The following is a 19126-nucleotide window of genomic DNA, read 5'->3' on the forward strand; positions in this document are numbered from 1 at the left end:
GAATGGGGGGGGGGGGGTGGGGGGAATGGGGGGCGGGGAATTGGGGGGGTGGGGGAAATTGGGGGGCGGGGGAATGGGGGGTGGAGGAATGGGGGGTGGGGGGATTTGGGGGGCGGGGGAATGGGGGCTGGGGGACATTCGCGATCGCCGTGGTAGGGTGAGGTGGGAGGGGCCACGGGGGGCATGGGAATGGGGGGGGACATTTGCGATTGCTGTTGGAGGGGAAGGTGGGGGGGGGGGTACGGTGCGGGGGGGGTACGGTGGGGGGGGGTACGGTGGGGGGGGGTACGGTGGGGGGGGGTACGGTGGGGGGGGGGTACGGTGGGGGGGACGCGCGCCATTGGTCCGCGCCGCGTGCTTCGCACCGCCCTCAGCCAATGGGAGGCGAGGAGGCTCCATCCACGCGTGGGGTCAGAGGAGAGAGGAGGACGCGGCGCCTGTGTTGGTGGTGTTGGCGGACGAGGTGGACGAGGTGACCCCGGGACGCTCGTGCCGCGTGTGCATTTCACGGTGACGACGACGACGACGACGTCGTCGACGACGTCTCGCGCCTCGCGCTGCGGGTGGTTGCGAATCGTCAGTGCGGTGGAAGGTGCGAGACGCTCGCGACGCGCGGCTGCGAGGCCCCCTCAAGGGCTCGCAATGGCCGTGTCGTGGGGGGCAGAACGTCGAGGCAAACGGCCCCGTGTCTCTCTGTCTCCGTGTCTCTCTGTCTCCGTGTCTCTCTGTCTCCGTGTCTCTCTGTCTCCGTGTCTCTCATGTGAGCTTGGGGCTCACGGTGGCCGTGTCGGCAATGCCGAGGAGAGCACCACGGAGATCGCGGCGGCGTTCAGGGGTTTGGTTTCGTTGTCATTCCACGGTTTCGCAATGGCCGTGTCGTGGACCTTGATCAGGAGCCCGCGAGCCACGGGGGGCGATCCCCGCGAGCCACGGGGGGCGATCCCCGCGAGCCACGGGGGGCGATCCCCGCGAGCCACGGGGGGCGATCCCCGCGAGCCACGGGGGGCGATCCCCGCGAGCCACGGGGGGCGATCCCCGCGAGCCACGGGGGGCGATCCCCGCGAGCCACGGGGGGCGATCCCCGCGAGCCACGGGGGGCGATCCCCGCGAGCCACGGGGGGCGATCCCCGCGAGCCACGGGGGGCGATCCCCGCGAGCCACGGGGGGCGATCCCCGCGAGCCACGGGGGGCGATCCCCGCGAGCCACGGGGGGCGATCCCCGCGAGCCACGGGGGGCGATCCCCGCGAGCCACGGGGGGCGATCCCCGCGAGCCACGGGGGGCGATCCCCGCGAGCCACGGGGGGCGATCCCCGCGACCCTCCTTGACTCGAGGGCCACAGCGACCGTGTCGGATGCTGAGGCGGCGTTGTCAACCAAATCCTTGGTTCAAGCCCCCCCCCCTCCAGGGGTCTTTGCTGTGCTCCTCTTAATAATCGGCCCTGTCGGAGACACTTGATGCGTTAAAAGCAATGGTTTTAAGGGACATTGCGACCCGTTGTTTACATTAATTTATTTTACAAAACATATTTTAATGGTCGCTTCTCCTTAAGATGTGCCCTATGCAAACCAGCCACAGGTTACCGTTCTCAGGCCGGGCAGCTAATGAACGCACAAACGCCACGGTGTTTTGGATGATCACTCGGCAAGTCCCAGTGACTCGCACGGCCTGGGAGAAGTCTGCGTCCAGCAATGCATTGGCAGAGGGTTGTTCATTAATAGTTTTTATTCCAATCTCTGCGCACCCTAACATTTTTATTTGATTGTCATGCCACTCAACTTTACGGTCACGTCAACGTTCTCCCCCCCTACTGGGGGATAAGGGGACATAGAAGGCACCGATTTCATTATTGGAAGGGTCGCAACGCAGGTTAATTAGATACAATAAAATAATGTCCTCTTCCCGCAATCCTCGTTGTTACAACGCAGTAGCTCAGTTTTAAGTGAAGTATGGGGTTGAAAAAGTGTCTTGCAACTAGTCCTGCCATTTGCTGCTAATGATGAAACATTGCTTAGCTGCAAATTAAAAACATTGCAGACCTGCACTTTGGAGGTCGTTAAGCACAAATCAGCCTGACAGTGGAATAATCGAAGTTGTTCTTGATGAAGTGTGGTGTAAGGCTGCGTGGTCCAGTTACAGCGATGATTGTGATGGTGACATTGGTGATGTTGATGGTGTTCAAGGTTGCCATCGTGAATGCTTATCGTGCTAATGTTGATACCTGCATTCTGCAGCAGGCGAGCGAGGTGAAGCCGGGCTGGCAGGCGATGCTGCAGGCATGATCACCAAGGTCTACTTCCCGGGCTGCTGCCTGCTGGCTGAGAGCGGGCTGCTGCTGGGTTGCCGAGACCCCGCATCGGGCTCCGTGCTGGTGCTCGCCGTGTTGCATTTCCCGTTCGTGCCGGCGCGCGTGCGTGCGTACCTCGAGGGGCTGCATGTCTCCTCGGGGAAGGACCTCCGCGTCCTCGGCTCCTGGGTCAACGGGGCCCTCGGTGCCGCCGCCGGTGCCGCCGGTGCCGCCGCCGCCGGTGCCGCCGGTGCCGCCGGTGCCGCCACCAGGGACAGGAGCGAGGCCACGGCGTGAGTGGCGACGCGTTCGCGTTCGCGTCCCGCACCTCCTGTTAGCATGGTTTGGCTACGTACGGTGTGAAGTTGAACATGTCGCGTGCGCGAGCCCTGGGCCACCTTAGGAGAACAATGTGCTTCAGGATTTAAGAAGAAAGTGCACTGCGTAGAGATATGTGTATTATGAAAATGTATAGTAGACTCGATTATCCGCGCTAATTATGGGGAGGATGGCTTCGGATAAGTCGAAATCGCGGATAATCCAATAATATACATTTTCCACGGATCACTAAGCCAAAAACCACTAATATAGAGTAGATATAAATAAAATTAAAGTTAATACAATTGACTTCATGAAGAAAACTAACATTTGTAATAAAGAATGTATTGATCTTGTTTTATTACAAAAGTCCATACAAAAACACACACTCAAACAGGTTTATAACAAATCCTAATTTAAAGTTTAAACAACACACTTCCGTTTTTCTGCCATTGTAAATTAAAATGAAGCACAACTGATGATTTATATTGTTACCCTTTCGATTTAGAAGGAACACTAACCATCGACCGATCGATGCGCGTGCAGTGATAACACTTTCCTGCTCCCGCACAGAAGACTCGACACACTAAGTGAATGATTGCTGAGCCACGCCAATCACCATCAATCAAACTCCGCCACCCACTGTTGTAAAGATATGCAGCTACTGTACTGTAGAGGCAATCACGTGGATTTCTGATTAACCGGATCATGTATTTATTCGGTTTAAGCACGTGACTTGTAATAACATTTCCAAGAATAAGAATGTATAACTCTTTTTTGATTATTAATAAGCCCTTAAGGGAAATTCCACAAGTTATTAATTTATGTCAAAATCTCAGGTGCACGGTTAATCCGCAAATAGGATAAACCGCACGTGGATAATCGAGAGTCTGCTGTATTTGACTTTAATAATTACTGGTCTGTAGGATAGTGATGTCAATGGCCAGCATGCTGCACTGTGAACATGGTGACACTGTGTTGTGAACATGAATTCGATTCCCCAGCAGGGCTAATGTCAGTGGAAAGTGAAAACTGAACCCATCTTGGGTGCCCGCTTTAACAACTGCCACTGAGCAGTGTAAGTGAAGTATAGTCAAACAACTCGCGCGGCCAACACAGCCGTGAGGTCTTAATCCAGCAGTGGATTCATAAAGGCCTTTAAAAAAAACATTATACCTTAGTATGCATTCCCGTGTCACTTTTCCGAAATAAACTCGCAGTGGGAACGTGATTTCAAATCCTAGTCAAGGGACAACTCTAATCGCCAGCCCTTAACAGTTGATCAAATGAGCATGACATTGTGCCTGGCCAACAGTAGAGGTCCCATGAAGATCCTCAACGTCCACCTGGCATCTTCTGGAGATGAACATTTACCCTAACCCATTTGATCAGGAAGGCACTGACTTTGCAGTGAAAACTGAGATGATCTGTCTTTTGTTCTAATTGGGGATTTCCACCTCTGCTCGAGCGCTTGCCACATGCTCCTTACTGTCTACATTGTTCACCTGATCCCAGTGGATTAGTTGAATGTTCCAACAAGCGAGGGTGGGCCCTGTGCACCATTCTGCAACGTTATTGAGTTCACGGCCAAAGCTGAGAGCGCCATCTTCTGAGACCAGCGTGGATCGTACCCACTAATTGAAAAATTAGGTTTGTCATACTTAGTCCCAGAGTACTTGGTAACTTTTAAAACTGTGGATTATTTTTTTTTGGTTTGGTTCTTTTTTGAAAACAAATTCATTAGTATGTTCATGTGTATATTAGTGTGAGTAAATTGGTGTAAATTTGGCTGCATTTCCTAATGCTACAGGAGGGCCAAAGAAGATGGAAACTTCCTAAAAGATCTGCGCGAGGTGTTTGGCCGTGACGTCTGGGTCCACATTTTCAAGCAGACGAGCGAGCAGCTTCCCCGCTCCTGCCAAGTGTTTCGCAAGGCCGGCCCGGTGACGATGGGAGCCTTCGCCCGTTTGGAGCGCGACACGCACCCCTACCCGCCTGCCGAGGGTGCCTGGACAGAAGACGGCGACTCCTGCAGCGTCATCTTCATCCGCTACGACCAGCGGAAAGTTTCGCTCGCCAAGTGGCTGGCTGAGGGTTCGGAAGTCGAGGATCCTGAAGAGAGGTCTTGCACCGATCCCGATCCGGAACAAACCTCCAACGCTTCCCTCGGCAGTTGGGATGCGGAGAGAGTCGAAGTTGTCGGACAGTCGAAGCACGATGATAAAATCAACTCGAGGAACCTCACCGCAGAAGGGTTGCACCTGAGACGGCCAGATCCCAAATCCTCCGGCACCCGTAAGGACGCGACCGAGGACCTGCAGGCAGGCGAGCACGACCCCCGTCTTCGTCCAACTCCGTCTGCCGAGCCGACGCTTGAAGACGTCGACGACGGCAACGGCGGCGGCGGCGGAAGCGGCGGCGGAAGCGGAGGCGGCGAAGATGCGGCGGCTGCGGAGGTGGCGGCGGAGAGCGCCGGGAGGAGGGACGCGGTGGGGCAGCCGGTGTCTGAGCTGGCGTTTGTGTTCGGCGCGGCGTCGGCGTGCCACGAGCTGTACGAGCTGGACGAGTACAACGAGGGCCCCGTGCGCACCAGCCACTGGCAGTCGGGCGGGCGCGAGGGCAGCGTCGTCGTTGAGCTGGTGAAGCACGTGTCGGGCCCCGCGTGCGCCGTGCTCACGTACCTGCTCGCCGGCGTCGCCTCCGTGTTTGGGAGCAGGTCCGTGCGCCGCGCAGGCACCCCCCCCCTCGCGCTTCAGAATCGGAATCGGGATTTTTATTTACATGGCAGGAATCCGATGAGAGTTATTAAGCTCTTTTTCACAGATGTCCAGCAGGGGGCAGGTCAGAATGTTACAGCAACAAAACAATACACAAACACGATCGGAGTGCAGAGCATAGGGAAGTTAAACGCATCAGTGACAACAATATACAAATAAAACTAAACTATTTTGTTCATCTTACTGAGCTATTAGCCTCTTTATCAGAAGCTACCTGGCCACAGATGATAGCTCAACAATATGGCCATTTATAGCAGAAAAACTATATAGAATCAGCCCTTTTTTAACCCACTCATGGGAGAATTAAACACCTGGTACCTCCACTTGTTCTATAGCATAATTAACACTTTGGTGACTTGAAAATCCATTTCAGATATAAGTGGTGTGTTTGTATTATACAGCGTGTTTATCGGAACGTGCGAACACCCTTATCAGTGGATGTTACAAAATGAGAAGTAAATTTCTCGTCAGACGCTTAGAGTAGTCTGAGCCAGTCCAATAAATGTTACCGCACCGACCACCAAATGACTGATGAACCATGGAGGCCTGCAGGATTGTTGAATCATGTAGTTATTACTTGACAGTAAAGCAGGTCAATTGTGTTCACCCTTGCATTGGCCCGTGTCCTCGTCACGTTGGTTTACGCGTTTGTATCTTGTGTTCGCAGGATGTTCTGGTTCTGGCCCCTGTCCTGGCTGTGGGACAAGCTCTCCATGAGTCTGCAGGTGCGGCACCGCCTCGCACACCTACGGGAGGTCTTCAGCACCGAGAGGGCCGACACTCACGTCTCCTTCATGAGGTGAAGCTTTGGGACGGGGTGGAACTGCCGAGCGCAGCGTGGCGCCAGCTTTGTCGCAGCTCTTCCTTGCGCTACGGCTCCCGTTGCCGTGCAGCACGGGCGTCTTTAGTTTGCTCTGTTGTGCGTTTGTTGTTCGAATCGCCCCCCACGTCATCATCCTCATCATCATCAGCCATGATCAATCCACTGTTGGATGAAGGCCTCTCCCAGGCGTCGCCATCTCACCGTCTTGTGATGTAATCACCCATCTAGTACCCGCAACTGATCTCGCTGCTCCATCTCTGCGGTGGATGTATTCTCGGGGCACGTTCCCTTCTGCGGCTGCCACTCCCCACCGGTAGTCTCGACCATCGGCCATCGTCCCTTCTCGCAACGCGCCCCGCTCAAGCACCCTTTTCTAGGAGGCCGTACGGAGTCTCTTCCTTTCGTATGTCCACTGATCCATGCATTCCTGCTTCTCAGTGCAATTCTATTCTCGCCTCATTTTATTGAGGTCCTTCATTGATGCCCCACTGCCGTTAGTAGTGTTATATAATAAAATAATCATCTCATATGAATGTCCTATATAATATACTAACAGATGCCATCGCCAAATCATGTTTTTATGTGGCGCTTAATGGATTATAAATGATCCCTCTCTATGAGCCATTTAATTCCTCGAATCTAATACATAATCGAGAGCAGATGTACATTCTCATGATGTTTTGATAGTAGCCAGAAAGCTGAAATTAGCACAAATATAATCAATTTTATTCCTCTAACTGGACAAATGATGAATGCTTTGTCAACGGTGATCTATTTAACTGGTTAGGCTGTTGCAGGTTTATTTCTCGTGGCATTGCCCTGTCCTGACGTGCGACTCGTGATCGGGCGCGCAGTGGGTACCCCGTCGTACGTGACCACCGCATGGGCAATCAGAGCCGCGAGTGACCCTGCGCCAGGGACGCGCCCCCTCGCCCTCGTTTGAAAATCGCCGCGATGCGCCGTTGACCTCGTGGGATAAATCGGCCACGTTGTGTCCGGGGTTGCTTGCTGCCCCAATGCGAACAGAAAAGCCAACGTGCTGTGCTCCCTGCTGATCGACGCTGTGCTGGGCCTGTTCATCGTGTCCCTGCTGTACCGGGAGGACCGCATCTCGCTCATCGCCGATGCCCTTCTGCCCCTTGCGGAGGTGAGGAATCCCGACAGCCGCTCGCGTGAAAACGACCCCGTGGGCCGGCCCGGCCCTCATGTGCGTCACGCGCATTGGACGTGTATACTTTCTTCCGTTGCCGCTGTTGTAAGAGCCCTGTTTAAAACGGGGGTCGGGGGGGGGGGGAGGGTGGCTCTTCAATATCTATAGAATATTTTATACTAATTCCGTAGACCTTTGATGATCCATTCCTGCGTGAATGCCTCCCCCACTATTTATCTGTCATGGGAGTTGTTTTACCACACTTCACCACACGGGTGAGTGCAAGTTTGGTGATGTGGGGCAGTAGGGGGGTGGGTGGTCACAGAGTTGGTTCGTTTGTCACTTGCAACTCGTGTTGGCCATGATTGGAAATTCAATTCGGGTAGCCAGGCTCACAGGGCAGTGCATTAACTGCTGCACCACTGCTCCACCTCAAAACGTTAGCCTTCAATTCAAGGACGATATGTTGCTTATAAATAAAATGGCAAATACCACACACTCCTAAAGGTGTAACATTTGGGATTTGGCCAGAGGAATGAACTGCATTATAAATGAGTTGTGCTCTGTGCTCTTGCACAATAAGTTCTCAACGTATTAACCACATTTTAAATTCCTGCTACACCTCAAGGGAAGTATCGAAACAATTAAGAAAGCATTTAATTTTTTTATGTCCTTAAGTGTGTTGTTTTCTTTCGTTTGAGCAGTATGGCAGTAAATATTAGTTCACAGGAAATGTAAAAAATGTTTTAATACAAAGGCAACCTTTGCCCAGAATGTTGCTTCGGAGCTACGCAGCCTACTGCAGTGGCTCATGGGAGTTCCCGCTGGCCTCAAGTTGAACAACGCACTCGACCAAACGCTCGGAAGATTCTTCCTCTACCACATCCACCTCTGGCTCAGTGAGTGGCAGCACACACGCAGACTCTGGGCCCCACCACGAGAATGTAGAATTAACATTAATGAATAGAGATGTAGCTGTAAACACTGAGACAAGAAGGCTTTGTGCCAAGTGTGTGCACCCCGGGTGTGAATTGCCCCTCTCACACTCTTGATTATTCTACAGTATTCCCTCGTCATTCACAAACTTGCAATCCGCGATTTTGGCTATCCGCGAATCGCATCTGGAAATCTACACGACTGCATTGAGAGAGTGACGAGATAAAGTGATGAGATAAAGTGATGAGAGAGAATGCGATGCGTGAAAATGATGATGCGCAAACATAATTTAATGTTAGTGAATTTATTTTTTAAAAATGTATACTTTAATATGTATTTGTATTTACTTAGACCAGAGGACGCCTTTTGGCGTCTAACACTGTTTGAGACTAGGCTCAAAAGAAAGCTGTCTCTGGTGTGGACCAATCAGTTTCAAGGACAATGAATACATTATCAGAGTGTGTTTTTTGTTTGCATTCTGACCACAAGTATTGTGGTTGATGCAGACATGATTCCTTGTAAAAGGTTCAGTTTGGTGTTTTAACGTCTTAACACAGCTGTTTTTTTGACAGAAAAAAGGGGAAAACCTATTCTCATATTTTGGTACTGGCAAATGGGGTCCCATGATGATTTAAAAGCTTATTTATGTATTTATTTAAGGTAATTCATTAAAAATATAGGTTTGCGTAGGCGAGTATCATTACCTGCAAAATGTGCTATTCACGAGCATCTCCGGAACATGTCCCTCGCGAATAACGAGGTAATGTACGTACAATTAGGTCCAATTGTCATTGGCTAAAACCTCTGGGTTCCTTCTATGATGCACCTTCCGTGCCACTCACAGGTGTGGAGCAGCTACCCCCCCCCCACCCTCTAAGCCACCCCCCCCCCATCACACACAACTTCCACCTCCCATACCTTCCGGCTCAACACATCGTACGTTATTAACTTGTAATGCTTGCTGGAGAGTTACAGACAGTCCCATCGGCTTTCTAAGCGGCGTTCAGCGGTTCCTGCTAGGCACTCTTGAGCCACACCCTGCACGGACGTGTCGTTGGGCGGCGCGCGTGCGCAGGCTACCTGTCAGTGCTGGCGCCGCTGGTGCGGCCCGTGCTGTGGCACGCTGGGCTCTCTGCCTGCCTGGGCGCCTCCATCCTGCTCTCCGTGGCGTCTGACATTCTCTCGCTGCTCACCTTCCACATCTACTGCTTCTACGTCTACGCCGCCAGGTGTTCTAACCGCACGCGGCCTGCGCGGCTACGTAGCCGCCTCGTCCGACTGACCGTCTTGTCCGCCATCTGCCTGTCCGCTCGTCTGCATGTCTCGCTGTCCCCTGCCTGCCAGTTTACAGTCGGTCAATGTGCTCGGACAGATGGGGGGTCTGTTGTATTGATACGTAATGACCCGTGCGTATGTGGCCTCGTTCCTCGTATCATTGGCAGTAGTAAGGGAGCAATTGGCACTTTGATGAATGATGTGCCTGTTCACAGGTTTAACAGATTGTGGTTATTGGTAGTGTCACACCGATGCTGTTACTAACGTCATGAGTATGACGACGAGGTAACGTCACACTCAAGGAGTCTGTACCCACAGATTTTTGCTTTCCAATCACAAAAAAATGTTTCAGTTAAACAGATGCTTTTTTTCACCTGTTCCCATACAAAAAAATATAAGTATTGTCCACAACTATTAACACAGTACCAAGGTTAGGAATTGAAAGCGCACGACTAGCTGGGATACATGCTGTGCCCATAAATTCTGTGGCCTCATTCTATCGACAGCAAGCAGTATAATCCAACCCGAGATTGGTCTATTTAGACGTCTTCACACTTACGGCTCATTAACCAAAAGTTATTACTCGGTTGGGAAATAAACCGGACATCAAACGAACGGTTCCCCTTCCCTAAAGGCGTGTGTGACCTGACCAGGAGATGGTGGGAAACAGTTTCAATGGAGAGATCGGTTTGGTGATTTCTCTCTAGAAACACCTATCGGTGGATGGCAGAATTATTTTTTAAATGACATCATGATACTGTTGATTTATTGGAAGATACTTTGATAATCATCATTATCCCACCACTACTATTGATATGTTCAATGCTTTGTTTGTAAAGCCCCTCTTTTTAGAGAGTAACCTTCCTGTGCACACACCCATGGTGCTGAGATGTACGTTGAACTTCTTTTGCACCATACGTAGCCGGCCGTGCCAAAAGGATATGCGGTCGTAATCGTTTGAGGTACATTGTTTTGCGTCGTCTGCATTTGTCGGGTCTCCAGGCTTTACAAGCTCATGGTGTACGGCCTCACCTCCCTCTGGAGGCTGTTCCGAGGCAAGAAGTGGAACGTGCTGCGACGCCGCGTCGACTCGTGCTCCTACGACGTCGATCAGGTCGGGCTCGGCCAGGGGACAACGGCCGTCCGTCCGTTTTTATTTCACGTGCCGCATCCATTGCTTTCCTTTAGAATTACACCAGCCTTGCGGAGCCGCACTCCGTTGCCACAATCTGGGGATTATGTTAAAACCCTCCTGCCATTCGTATGTGTACGTCACCAAAACGAAACCGGAAGAAATACTAAAATAAAATTACTTTATTGGAACCGATCCTCCCACAAGGCCATGCGGGGGAGGGAGTGTGGCACGGTTTGGCGCCAGCTATCATAGAGTGCGGTCGTGTCGCTACGGTTCTCTGCGGTGAGTACAGTGCATTGTCTTTAAAAACAACGGCGCTGCTCTAAATAAAATTAACTCTGAGCCGCTCGCGCGTTCTGAGATTCAGCGGTGAACGGTACCCCATCCTGCATCTTGCAGACGTCTCGGAACGTGCAAGGGTTAATTTGTCCAAGTCGCGGTATTTGGTGTAGGTCGGCCTGGGTGGGGCTGTGGTGTGGGCACTTGCCTGCCGATCAGAAGAATGTGGGTTCACATCCAAGTCTGGGATCAATGTGACCCATACACTAGGGGAGTTAAAATGAGTGCTACTTTGCGGGTTTGGTTATTCTATTGAGAATCCTGGCCCCAACCGCGTGAATATAGATTACCAGTAATTTAATAACCCTATGCAAGTGAATTTTAATTGAAAAGATGTTTGTATATTTTAAACCTATGGACATAACAGTAATGTGCCCATATGTCTAGTGTGGGTGCCACGGTGGTGAGATGTTAATTGCCTCGCCTGGTATACAGGAGGTCTTGGGTTCGATCCTGACCCTGACCCCTGCTGCTGTACATTTGGAGTTTGCGTGTCTCTCTTCCCGTGGTTGCATGGATTTTTCTTTGGGTCCTCTGGTTTTTCCCTCCACATTTTAGAATCAACATTACGCATTTTGAGTATTTGGCTGCTATAAATGTCCTCGTGATGATAAAGCCACTTCGTTGAGCTATCATTTGTGATAGCCAGGTCACTTCTGAAAAAGAGCTATATGATAAAATAAAATAAATTGTTTCGTTTATATTAATCGAGCACATGCCAGAAAGACGGACTTCTCACACTTTTCTGTCCGTGCAGCTCTTCCTGGGTACCCTGCTCTTCACAATCCTCCTGTTCCTGCTGCCCACGGTGGCGCTTTATTACCTCGTCTTCTCGCTGGTGAGGCCCCTCTCTCTCTCTCTCTCCGCGTGTGCACTCTTCTGGCCGTGCAGGGCGAGCAGTTGAGGGCGTGGCCAGAGCTGGCTGCTGAGTGCCCTCAGGGATCAGTTCTCGCCGCTCGATCTGCAGTTGTAATTGTCCACTGCGGCTGGTTTGGGCTTTTTCTGACTCAGATCTGCCTTTGCTCACCTAGTGCGGTCACGATAACCAAATGGTCACACTCGTGGTTTCATTAATGCATAGCACATTTTTGTAAGGTGTGTACTTGGGAATTTTAATTTATAGTACGCTGTGAGCGGTGACGAAGTGCTTCGTGCACAGTGCTTTAAACCCATCAACCTGAGCTCGACTCGCAACCGTGGCTAACATCAGTGGCGAGTATGTCTTAACTGGTTCTGGGCTCCCCCCCCCTTCACCAGTTTAGACTAACCAGTACTGTGAAGTATGGTCATATAACCCTCGTGACCCACGTGGAATCGTGAGGTCTTCGTCTAGCCGTAGATTGACAAGGGGCTGTGAATTATTATGATTAACATTAATTTGCGTGTGTTTCCCCACAACTCAAACGTTTGTGTTTTCTTTTATTCATTCTGTCACCACTATCGCTGTTTTTCTACACCCTTGTTGCTTTTTCTCGGTGCCCTTCCGTGCCTTCTCCCCGCCTTCCTCCATCTCGCTCCGCCTCCCTCGCGCTCCATCCTTCCTATCCCACCTCTCTTCCTCCCTCTCTTTCCTCCACCCCCACGCTGTGCTCACGTGGCAGCTGCGTCTGGCGGTGGTGGTAGTCCAGGGCGCCCTGCACCAGCTGGTGGAGCTCATCAATTCGGTCCCCACCTTCGCGCTGGGACTCCGAATCTGCCGGGGCTACCGCTTGGCAGGTGCGTGTCTCGCTGGTGAACGACCGACAGCGCCTCGCGTGGTTATTTCACGCTAGACGGTGCCAGCGTGTCCTACCGGCGGGGTAAACCCCCTTCTCTCGACTACACTCGTGCATAAAACTGCAGAGTTATTGAACGAGTGACCTGAAGCCTTGTTAGGCCTTGCCCTCTACAACTCGGTCATGTTTAACCAATAAAAACTCGGCCACTATGCTTGTCCATCGGCGATCATCCCTTGCTGCAACGTGTCCTGCTCAAGCCCATTTGCTTTTCTTCACAGTTTTAATACCAGTCGCACCAATACTATTCCCAAGACAAATTATGATATTAACGTGAATAAACTAAAATGGTTATGGCCACAAATCATCACGAATATTAAGTGGGGAGACTCATTACAGTCCTACTTGCGACCACAGTTATTGAGTTGTGATCCTGATCAAAAAAAGCTGTGTTGTATGTATGTTGAACTTCTTTCGCACCGTCGGTAGCCAACCACACTAATCGGAGGTGTGGTGGAAGGACGACAAACTAAACGCAAAAATCGGTTCAAAAGAAATTAGTTTTCAATCTAGATGATTTAAAAGTGCATAGCTCCTAGTGGCTTCCTAATATTGGAAGGAAGAGCGTTCCAGACGGGCGCAGAAGCGCATCTGTGTTGAACTTAACCCTTACGTAGCTGCTTACTGATGGAAATGCGTGATTAGGTTTGGAATCGGTGTCCCCAGGTGTGTCCTATGCTATTGGCTTATCAAGTCGTTTTTTTTTCTTTAGCTTTCATTTCGCTTCATGCATACTTCAAACTGGTTATGCTGGGTCTTTAAATGTAATATACCTTTAATAAATTGTACACCAAGATGTTTTACAGATGTACAATACGAGATGTATTGGGTGGCTTAAGCGCTCATAATTCCTCTGTCGCAGCTCAGATCCTGGATTTGTATGCAGGCTTTCACCCGTGATGAAACTGTGCTGTCAAGTGTGGCAAGTTGAGGGCCTCGGCCTGATCAACAATGACTGCACAAGTAAATAGTATGACTGGCGTCACTTTTCTATAACGTTCAGAATTTATTGCGTTGAATACTCTCTTGAACAGGGTGGCGCCCTCTGGTGTACTTGAGAGAAATTGGGCGACTGGGAGAAATTTCCCTGACGTCTTCAGTCGTCATTTAAAGACACAACAACGTTGTTACGCTGCCCTCAAACTAAACTATGAACTATTTTTTTTATTTCGCCAGGTAAGGCCCACTGAGCTACCTAGATCTTTTTCAGAAACGACCTGGCTATCACAAATAATAGCTCAACGAAGTGGCTTATGGAGTGAAAATTTACAGCAGCCAAATACTCTAAACGCATGTTGATTCTAAATGTGGACAGAAAAACCGGAGGATCTGAAGAAAAATCCACGCATCCACGGGGAGAACATGCAAGTTCCAAATATATAGGCATCAGGGTCTGGATCGAACCCCACGACCTACTGTATACCAGGCGAAGCAATTAACATCTCGCCACCGTGGCACCCACACTAGAAATATCTGCATGGAAACCTCTGCATTTTGTAACACGACAGGGCCAGCACAGTTGGAAGTATATGGGAGTAAACAGTCATTGGGGCAAATAGCTAAACAGCTCTAAGAAAAAAAGTGGAAGGGAAATAATAAAAACAAAACATAATACAATTCTCACGACTTTTCGGCCACAACACAAGCAGCCGTCCTCAGGTGAAGAAACAGAACTGTCGGAGCGCTGTCTGAGAATTGTATTTTATTATGTTTTGTTTGTATTATTTTATTATTTCCCTTCTACGTGACTTTACCGAAAGAACCAAGAAGATGAATCCCTGCAGTTACGAAAGCTTTAAATCGAAAAAAAAAGTTATTAACAGTGTGATGTATATGTGTGCATATTGCATACACAAGTTATAGCAATCGTATTGAATGTTGTGAAAAGTGGCCACTTCTCTCCATGGGGTGATGTCCGATGGTCAAGACTAATGACAGAGTGGCAGCCAAAGGAGTGAGCACACGCGTGTAGATGGAGCGATGACACCAGCTCACGTGCAGGAGCTATATGGATTGTCGCATCTTAGGACCGTACATAGCCAACCGTGCTAATCGTAGGCGTGATGGCGATGATCTTAATCGAGCAGTGAATAGATCATGACTGATGATATGAACAGGATACTCGGCCTATAACGATTCAGCCATCTTGCAATTCGATGATTTGTCACGATTTAGGGTTGTGAATTGATTCAATAAACTTTTATATGTTTTTTTTTTAATTGCTGGTTAATGTAGCGCCTCTAGTGCTAGCAGGAGTCACATGGACCCATTATAACATTATCACAGGCATGAATAGATGCACACATATCGTGAGCGTGAGAATGCATTTTGTTCACAGAATCAATGCATTATCGCACCAATGCAGAATGCATTGGTGCGCATTATCGCAGCGCAGTCGACTGTGGCAAGGAAACCCAAAATATGCCCTGTGGACAGAAGAGTCCAGAAGAGTTTAAAAGCAACCGGGAGATGTGCACTGCCTGGACAAGTAGCCCGCATCTCCGAACCGAGCTCTGGATTGAGCAAGATAATGCACCGACTCTGTTTGAATCAGTCGCATGCTTCAGAACAGAGCGATTGACCATTGAAATATTTTACAAGTAAGACTTAGGGTGGTGAAGCATTATAATTGCCATTCCTTTTCATGCAATGATTGCCACCTTATGCAGAAGCAGAGCAAACAGACTGAGCAATAAAATATATTAACCAAATACTTTTGGCTTTCACCAGACGGTATCACGATGGAGGTTCTGGAACAGAACTCGAGCAGGATTCTGCATCTGGACATGCAGGTAAAAACTGAGTCATGCGTCTTTTCTTTCATGGTTATGTCATTTGAATGTGTCTTCTAAAATGTTTACAAATTTCTGCACTCTTTGGTTGCACCCCTATGAGGCACAGATCGAATCCCCTTTCGGCTAGGAAAGCAACGATCCCTTCCGTACATTATAAAAAGTCCCGGCCGTGTTTTTGGCAACACTGAATGGTTGTTGTGTTTTTTTTCCTCCTCTATGTGGTAAATGACTCTTAACCACACCTCAAAGTGGGCACTCTGAAACACAGGGTTGGAATTCATCTCGTCTCTGCAGTGTGTGCGTAAGCACCACACACCCACCCCACTAAGCCTGTACAGTGCAGGAGGTGGGGGGGGGGACTCCATCTTTAAATTGAGGTTAATTCTTATGTTCTTTAGATGATTGCAGCCACTTTGATTGCAGATCGTAGTAGTGGCTGTCTAGTTTATTTTGTTGCTTTCCCTAACTGCACTGGATAAGCTCAGTGGGTGGGTATTTAATACACAACACCCCTGTCTGGAGGCTATGATAATCAAAATAACATGAGGGCATAATTATAACTTTCTGAAGTAGAATTTCAAGTTTGTTTGCGACCCAGCGGTGCAGCATTTACCATAGCGAGTAACCACTCTTTAATCTCGAACTCTGTTGCACATTTTCCCAACTGAAAACACTTAAGTCACGTTTTGAAAACTGAACATCTCCAAAATAACTGCTTAAATTTTCAGCTTGATCTATTTTACTTAATTTTTCACAGTGTAGCTTTCCGTCCTGTTGCCGGGTTTTTTCCACTTGTTGTTTTGGCATGCTGTTTGATGTTTCCCTCCGCACGCTGGGAGCTTCTTCAGCGACCGAAGTGTGTGTTTTGATGGTCCAAGTACGATGGTGGGGTTCGCCCACCCCTCGCTATTCCTGCTCCGTCAGTGTTGCAGTGCCACCCCCATGCGTTCTTGTTTCGACCTAAGACCGATCCCCGCGCCGCTCATTTAAACACCGCGCCGCTCATTTAAACACCGCACCTTTTTGTGTGCTCGCAGATCCAGCCACTGTCACTGACGAGTGTCCTGCGGCGGTACCGCCTGCCGACGTACAGCAGCTCGGCGCAGCACTCGTGGCTGTCACTGCTTGGCAAACTGTGCGCCGGTGACCTAATCTACCCGTGGCGGCACAAGGACGAGAAAGTGGAGTAGACGCCCCAGAGGTCACGTGCACTCGAGCGTGCACGGAGGGGCACCCGCCCGTCTCTCGGAGGCAGTTTACGCCGTGGTGGTGTCGGTGGCGTCGGTGGCGTCGGTGGCAGATGCGTGGGGCCCATGATGACGCAGAATGGATCTCTGTGGTCCTAGTTCTCATACAGTGCAGCAGTCCACATTTTTTTTTATTCCTAAAACAAGTGGGCATAGTGTGTACATATACAGCCCCTTTTGTCGGTCCACTAGATGATTGCCTCCCTACGCCACGCAGGCAATGGAGGTAATTTGACCATACTTCACCACGCTCGTCAGTTCTAGTTTGCGAAGGCAGGGAGCTTAGAAATGCAGTTCAACAATGTATTTTGTCCGCACTGCCCTCTGCTGCCCACAGTGCCTGAAAACACCCGTTTTGGCTTGGCGATTGCCAATCCGTCCTTGCTTAGCTTCTTTGAGCTGATGAGATGGCATGCATTCCAGGTGATTTGGTTATATGCCAACACAGTATGCTTACTACATTGTTACGTGGAGATTGTCAGGAAATGGATCAATTTGGACTGGTGGAATGAGAACGAGTGTCTGAGAGCCCCGTAATTTATAAAAAAGCCTCCACCGGCAGCATCGACGTTTTTCTTTAGTAACGTGTGTCGTCTTAAGTCTCCCCTGTGCATTTATTGGGTTTGGACGAGGCCACTTGCCTCGCTGTCCGTGTGCCTGTGCTCCCTCTCTTACCCTACGCGTTCTCCCCGTATCCCCCGCCCCCACGTGCTCCTGTCTAGCGGATTGTCGTTGCCATTAAGGATACTTCCTTGTGTGCCCATTGACTCCCTAGATGCCATGCTGGTACAAAAACAAAACAAAAATATACATAATTCCCTAATACTCAGGTCTTAGTTGCAAGAGAGATCTCTCAGTGGGCTCACACGTGGATAGAACACATTGGCGGCGGTCACCGTTATTACACCCGTGTGTTCCCCCTCCTGTTTATTAATTCCTTGATGATGTGTGCCCTACTTTTGCCGCCCCCCCCGCACCATCGCCGGAACCTTGTTTAAATGGTCGTTCCACGTGTCACTCTTGTGATTTATGAAACCCAACGTGTCTGCTCTGTAAAATTAGATAATGCCCTTATGGGCATCTTTTTTTTGACGCGGGGGTTGGGGTGGTGGCGGTGGTGGTGGTGGTGGGCCCTTGGGACACGACCCAGTCCGGGACCCCCGCCGCCCTCCCACCCCCTATCGGTAGTTGCTTTGCGGAACCGCGTTTCGCTTGAGAAAATGAGAAGCGAGACGTCGCGCACACACATACACAAGCCGCCGCCACCACCCCCTCCCGATCAAAATTATTCTACATGCCTCGTGCATATGAATACATACTGTACACCGTTGTAAAGTATGGGCTATCCTGTATATGTGCTGATTTTTCGTCTGCTTTTTGGGACCATTTTGTAAAAGTGACGTTTTGAGATCATGGGAGAGATAATGATGATGGCACGTTTATGACCTTAACTGTTATTGTGCTCGTCTTAATAAACAGATCGATGTAACTGTTAATAAAAAAAATGTGTTTTTAAGGCCAGTTTTGTTTTGGTGTGGAGTACATATTTGTATAAAAACATAAAAAATCTGCGCTCTAAATGAACAATCTTTAGGTGATTTAAATGTTCTCAAGTTTGTACGACTTGGCATGAAAATTAAGCAGTATTTTATTATATTGATTTTTTTTGTCGACAGCATCGTCCTAATGTTGTATTTTACAAAAAATAATAAACGAGTGGCAACGTCTTCTCCTTCATCTTCTTCGTGTGTGTGCGCGCAGCGATGTCTCGCTTGAAAATCGTAAGAATCCTAAAAATCCTGCTTAGCGCAGGAACAGTGTCGTGTTTGTGGTTTCGGCAACCACGTGATAACAACCGCCGAGAAATCCTTCAACCACGAACTGGATTTAGCCAAACTGGCCCTGGTTTCTGTCTCGCACCACATTTCAGAGAGAGAGAATAAAAAAAATTCCCTACTGTAATTTGTAAATGCTTTCAGATTATCGTGGCGTATTCTTATATTTGAACACACGTGATGATGATGGGGGGGGTTTATTTTCTCACCCCAGGTATTTTGTCATGGTCCTGTACTACCAACCAGGCAACTTGAATTTGCACTCGTTACAACGGTGAACGTTTGTCAGTGCCCGTGAGTTAAACGGCCCTTCATTACTCCGTGTTTAGACAAAACCAATCCAGTCTAAAATGACAGACATTAGGAAGGCGTTCACGTGTGTATTTAGCTTAAATTTGTTCAATGTCACTCCGTGGAGATACATATTACAGTGAA

The 19126-nt window shown here is 49.6% G+C and overlaps 1 protein-coding gene across 4 annotated transcripts; it reads left to right on the forward strand.

The window, feature by feature from the left end:
- Positions 1-369: 369 nt before the first annotated feature.
- PIGQ (phosphatidylinositol glycan anchor biosynthesis class Q) lies at positions 370-18583 on the forward strand. Of its 4 annotated transcripts, none has more exons than XM_032967372.2 (12): positions 370-472; positions 2234-2579; positions 4415-5320; positions 6049-6180; positions 7231-7351; positions 8127-8253; positions 9366-9519; positions 10568-10679; positions 11797-11877; positions 12641-12755; positions 15545-15606; positions 16647-18583. In XM_032967372.2, exons 2-12 carry the CDS (start codon positions 2278-2280, stop codon positions 16797-16799), a joined length of 2265 nt encoding a protein of 754 aa, XP_032823263.2. In that variant the 5' UTR covers positions 370-472; positions 2234-2277; the 3' UTR covers positions 16800-18583. The 4 variants fall into 4 exon arrangements, with proteins under 4 accessions (XP_032823263.2, XP_032823261.2, XP_032823262.2 ...); XM_032967370.2 differs by having other exon boundaries at positions 377-592; XM_032967371.2 differs by having other exon boundaries at positions 377-592; positions 2237-2579.
- The last annotated feature ends 543 nt before the right edge of the window (positions 18584-19126 follow it).

Source organism: Petromyzon marinus, chromosome 37, assembly GCF_048934315.1.
Source record: "Petromyzon marinus isolate PM22_M1 ecotype Great Lakes invasive population chromosome 37, UKy_Petmar_22M1.pri1.0, whole genome shotgun sequence".
Classification (NCBI taxonomy): domain Eukaryota; kingdom Metazoa; phylum Chordata; class Hyperoartia; order Petromyzontiformes; family Petromyzontidae; genus Petromyzon; species Petromyzon marinus.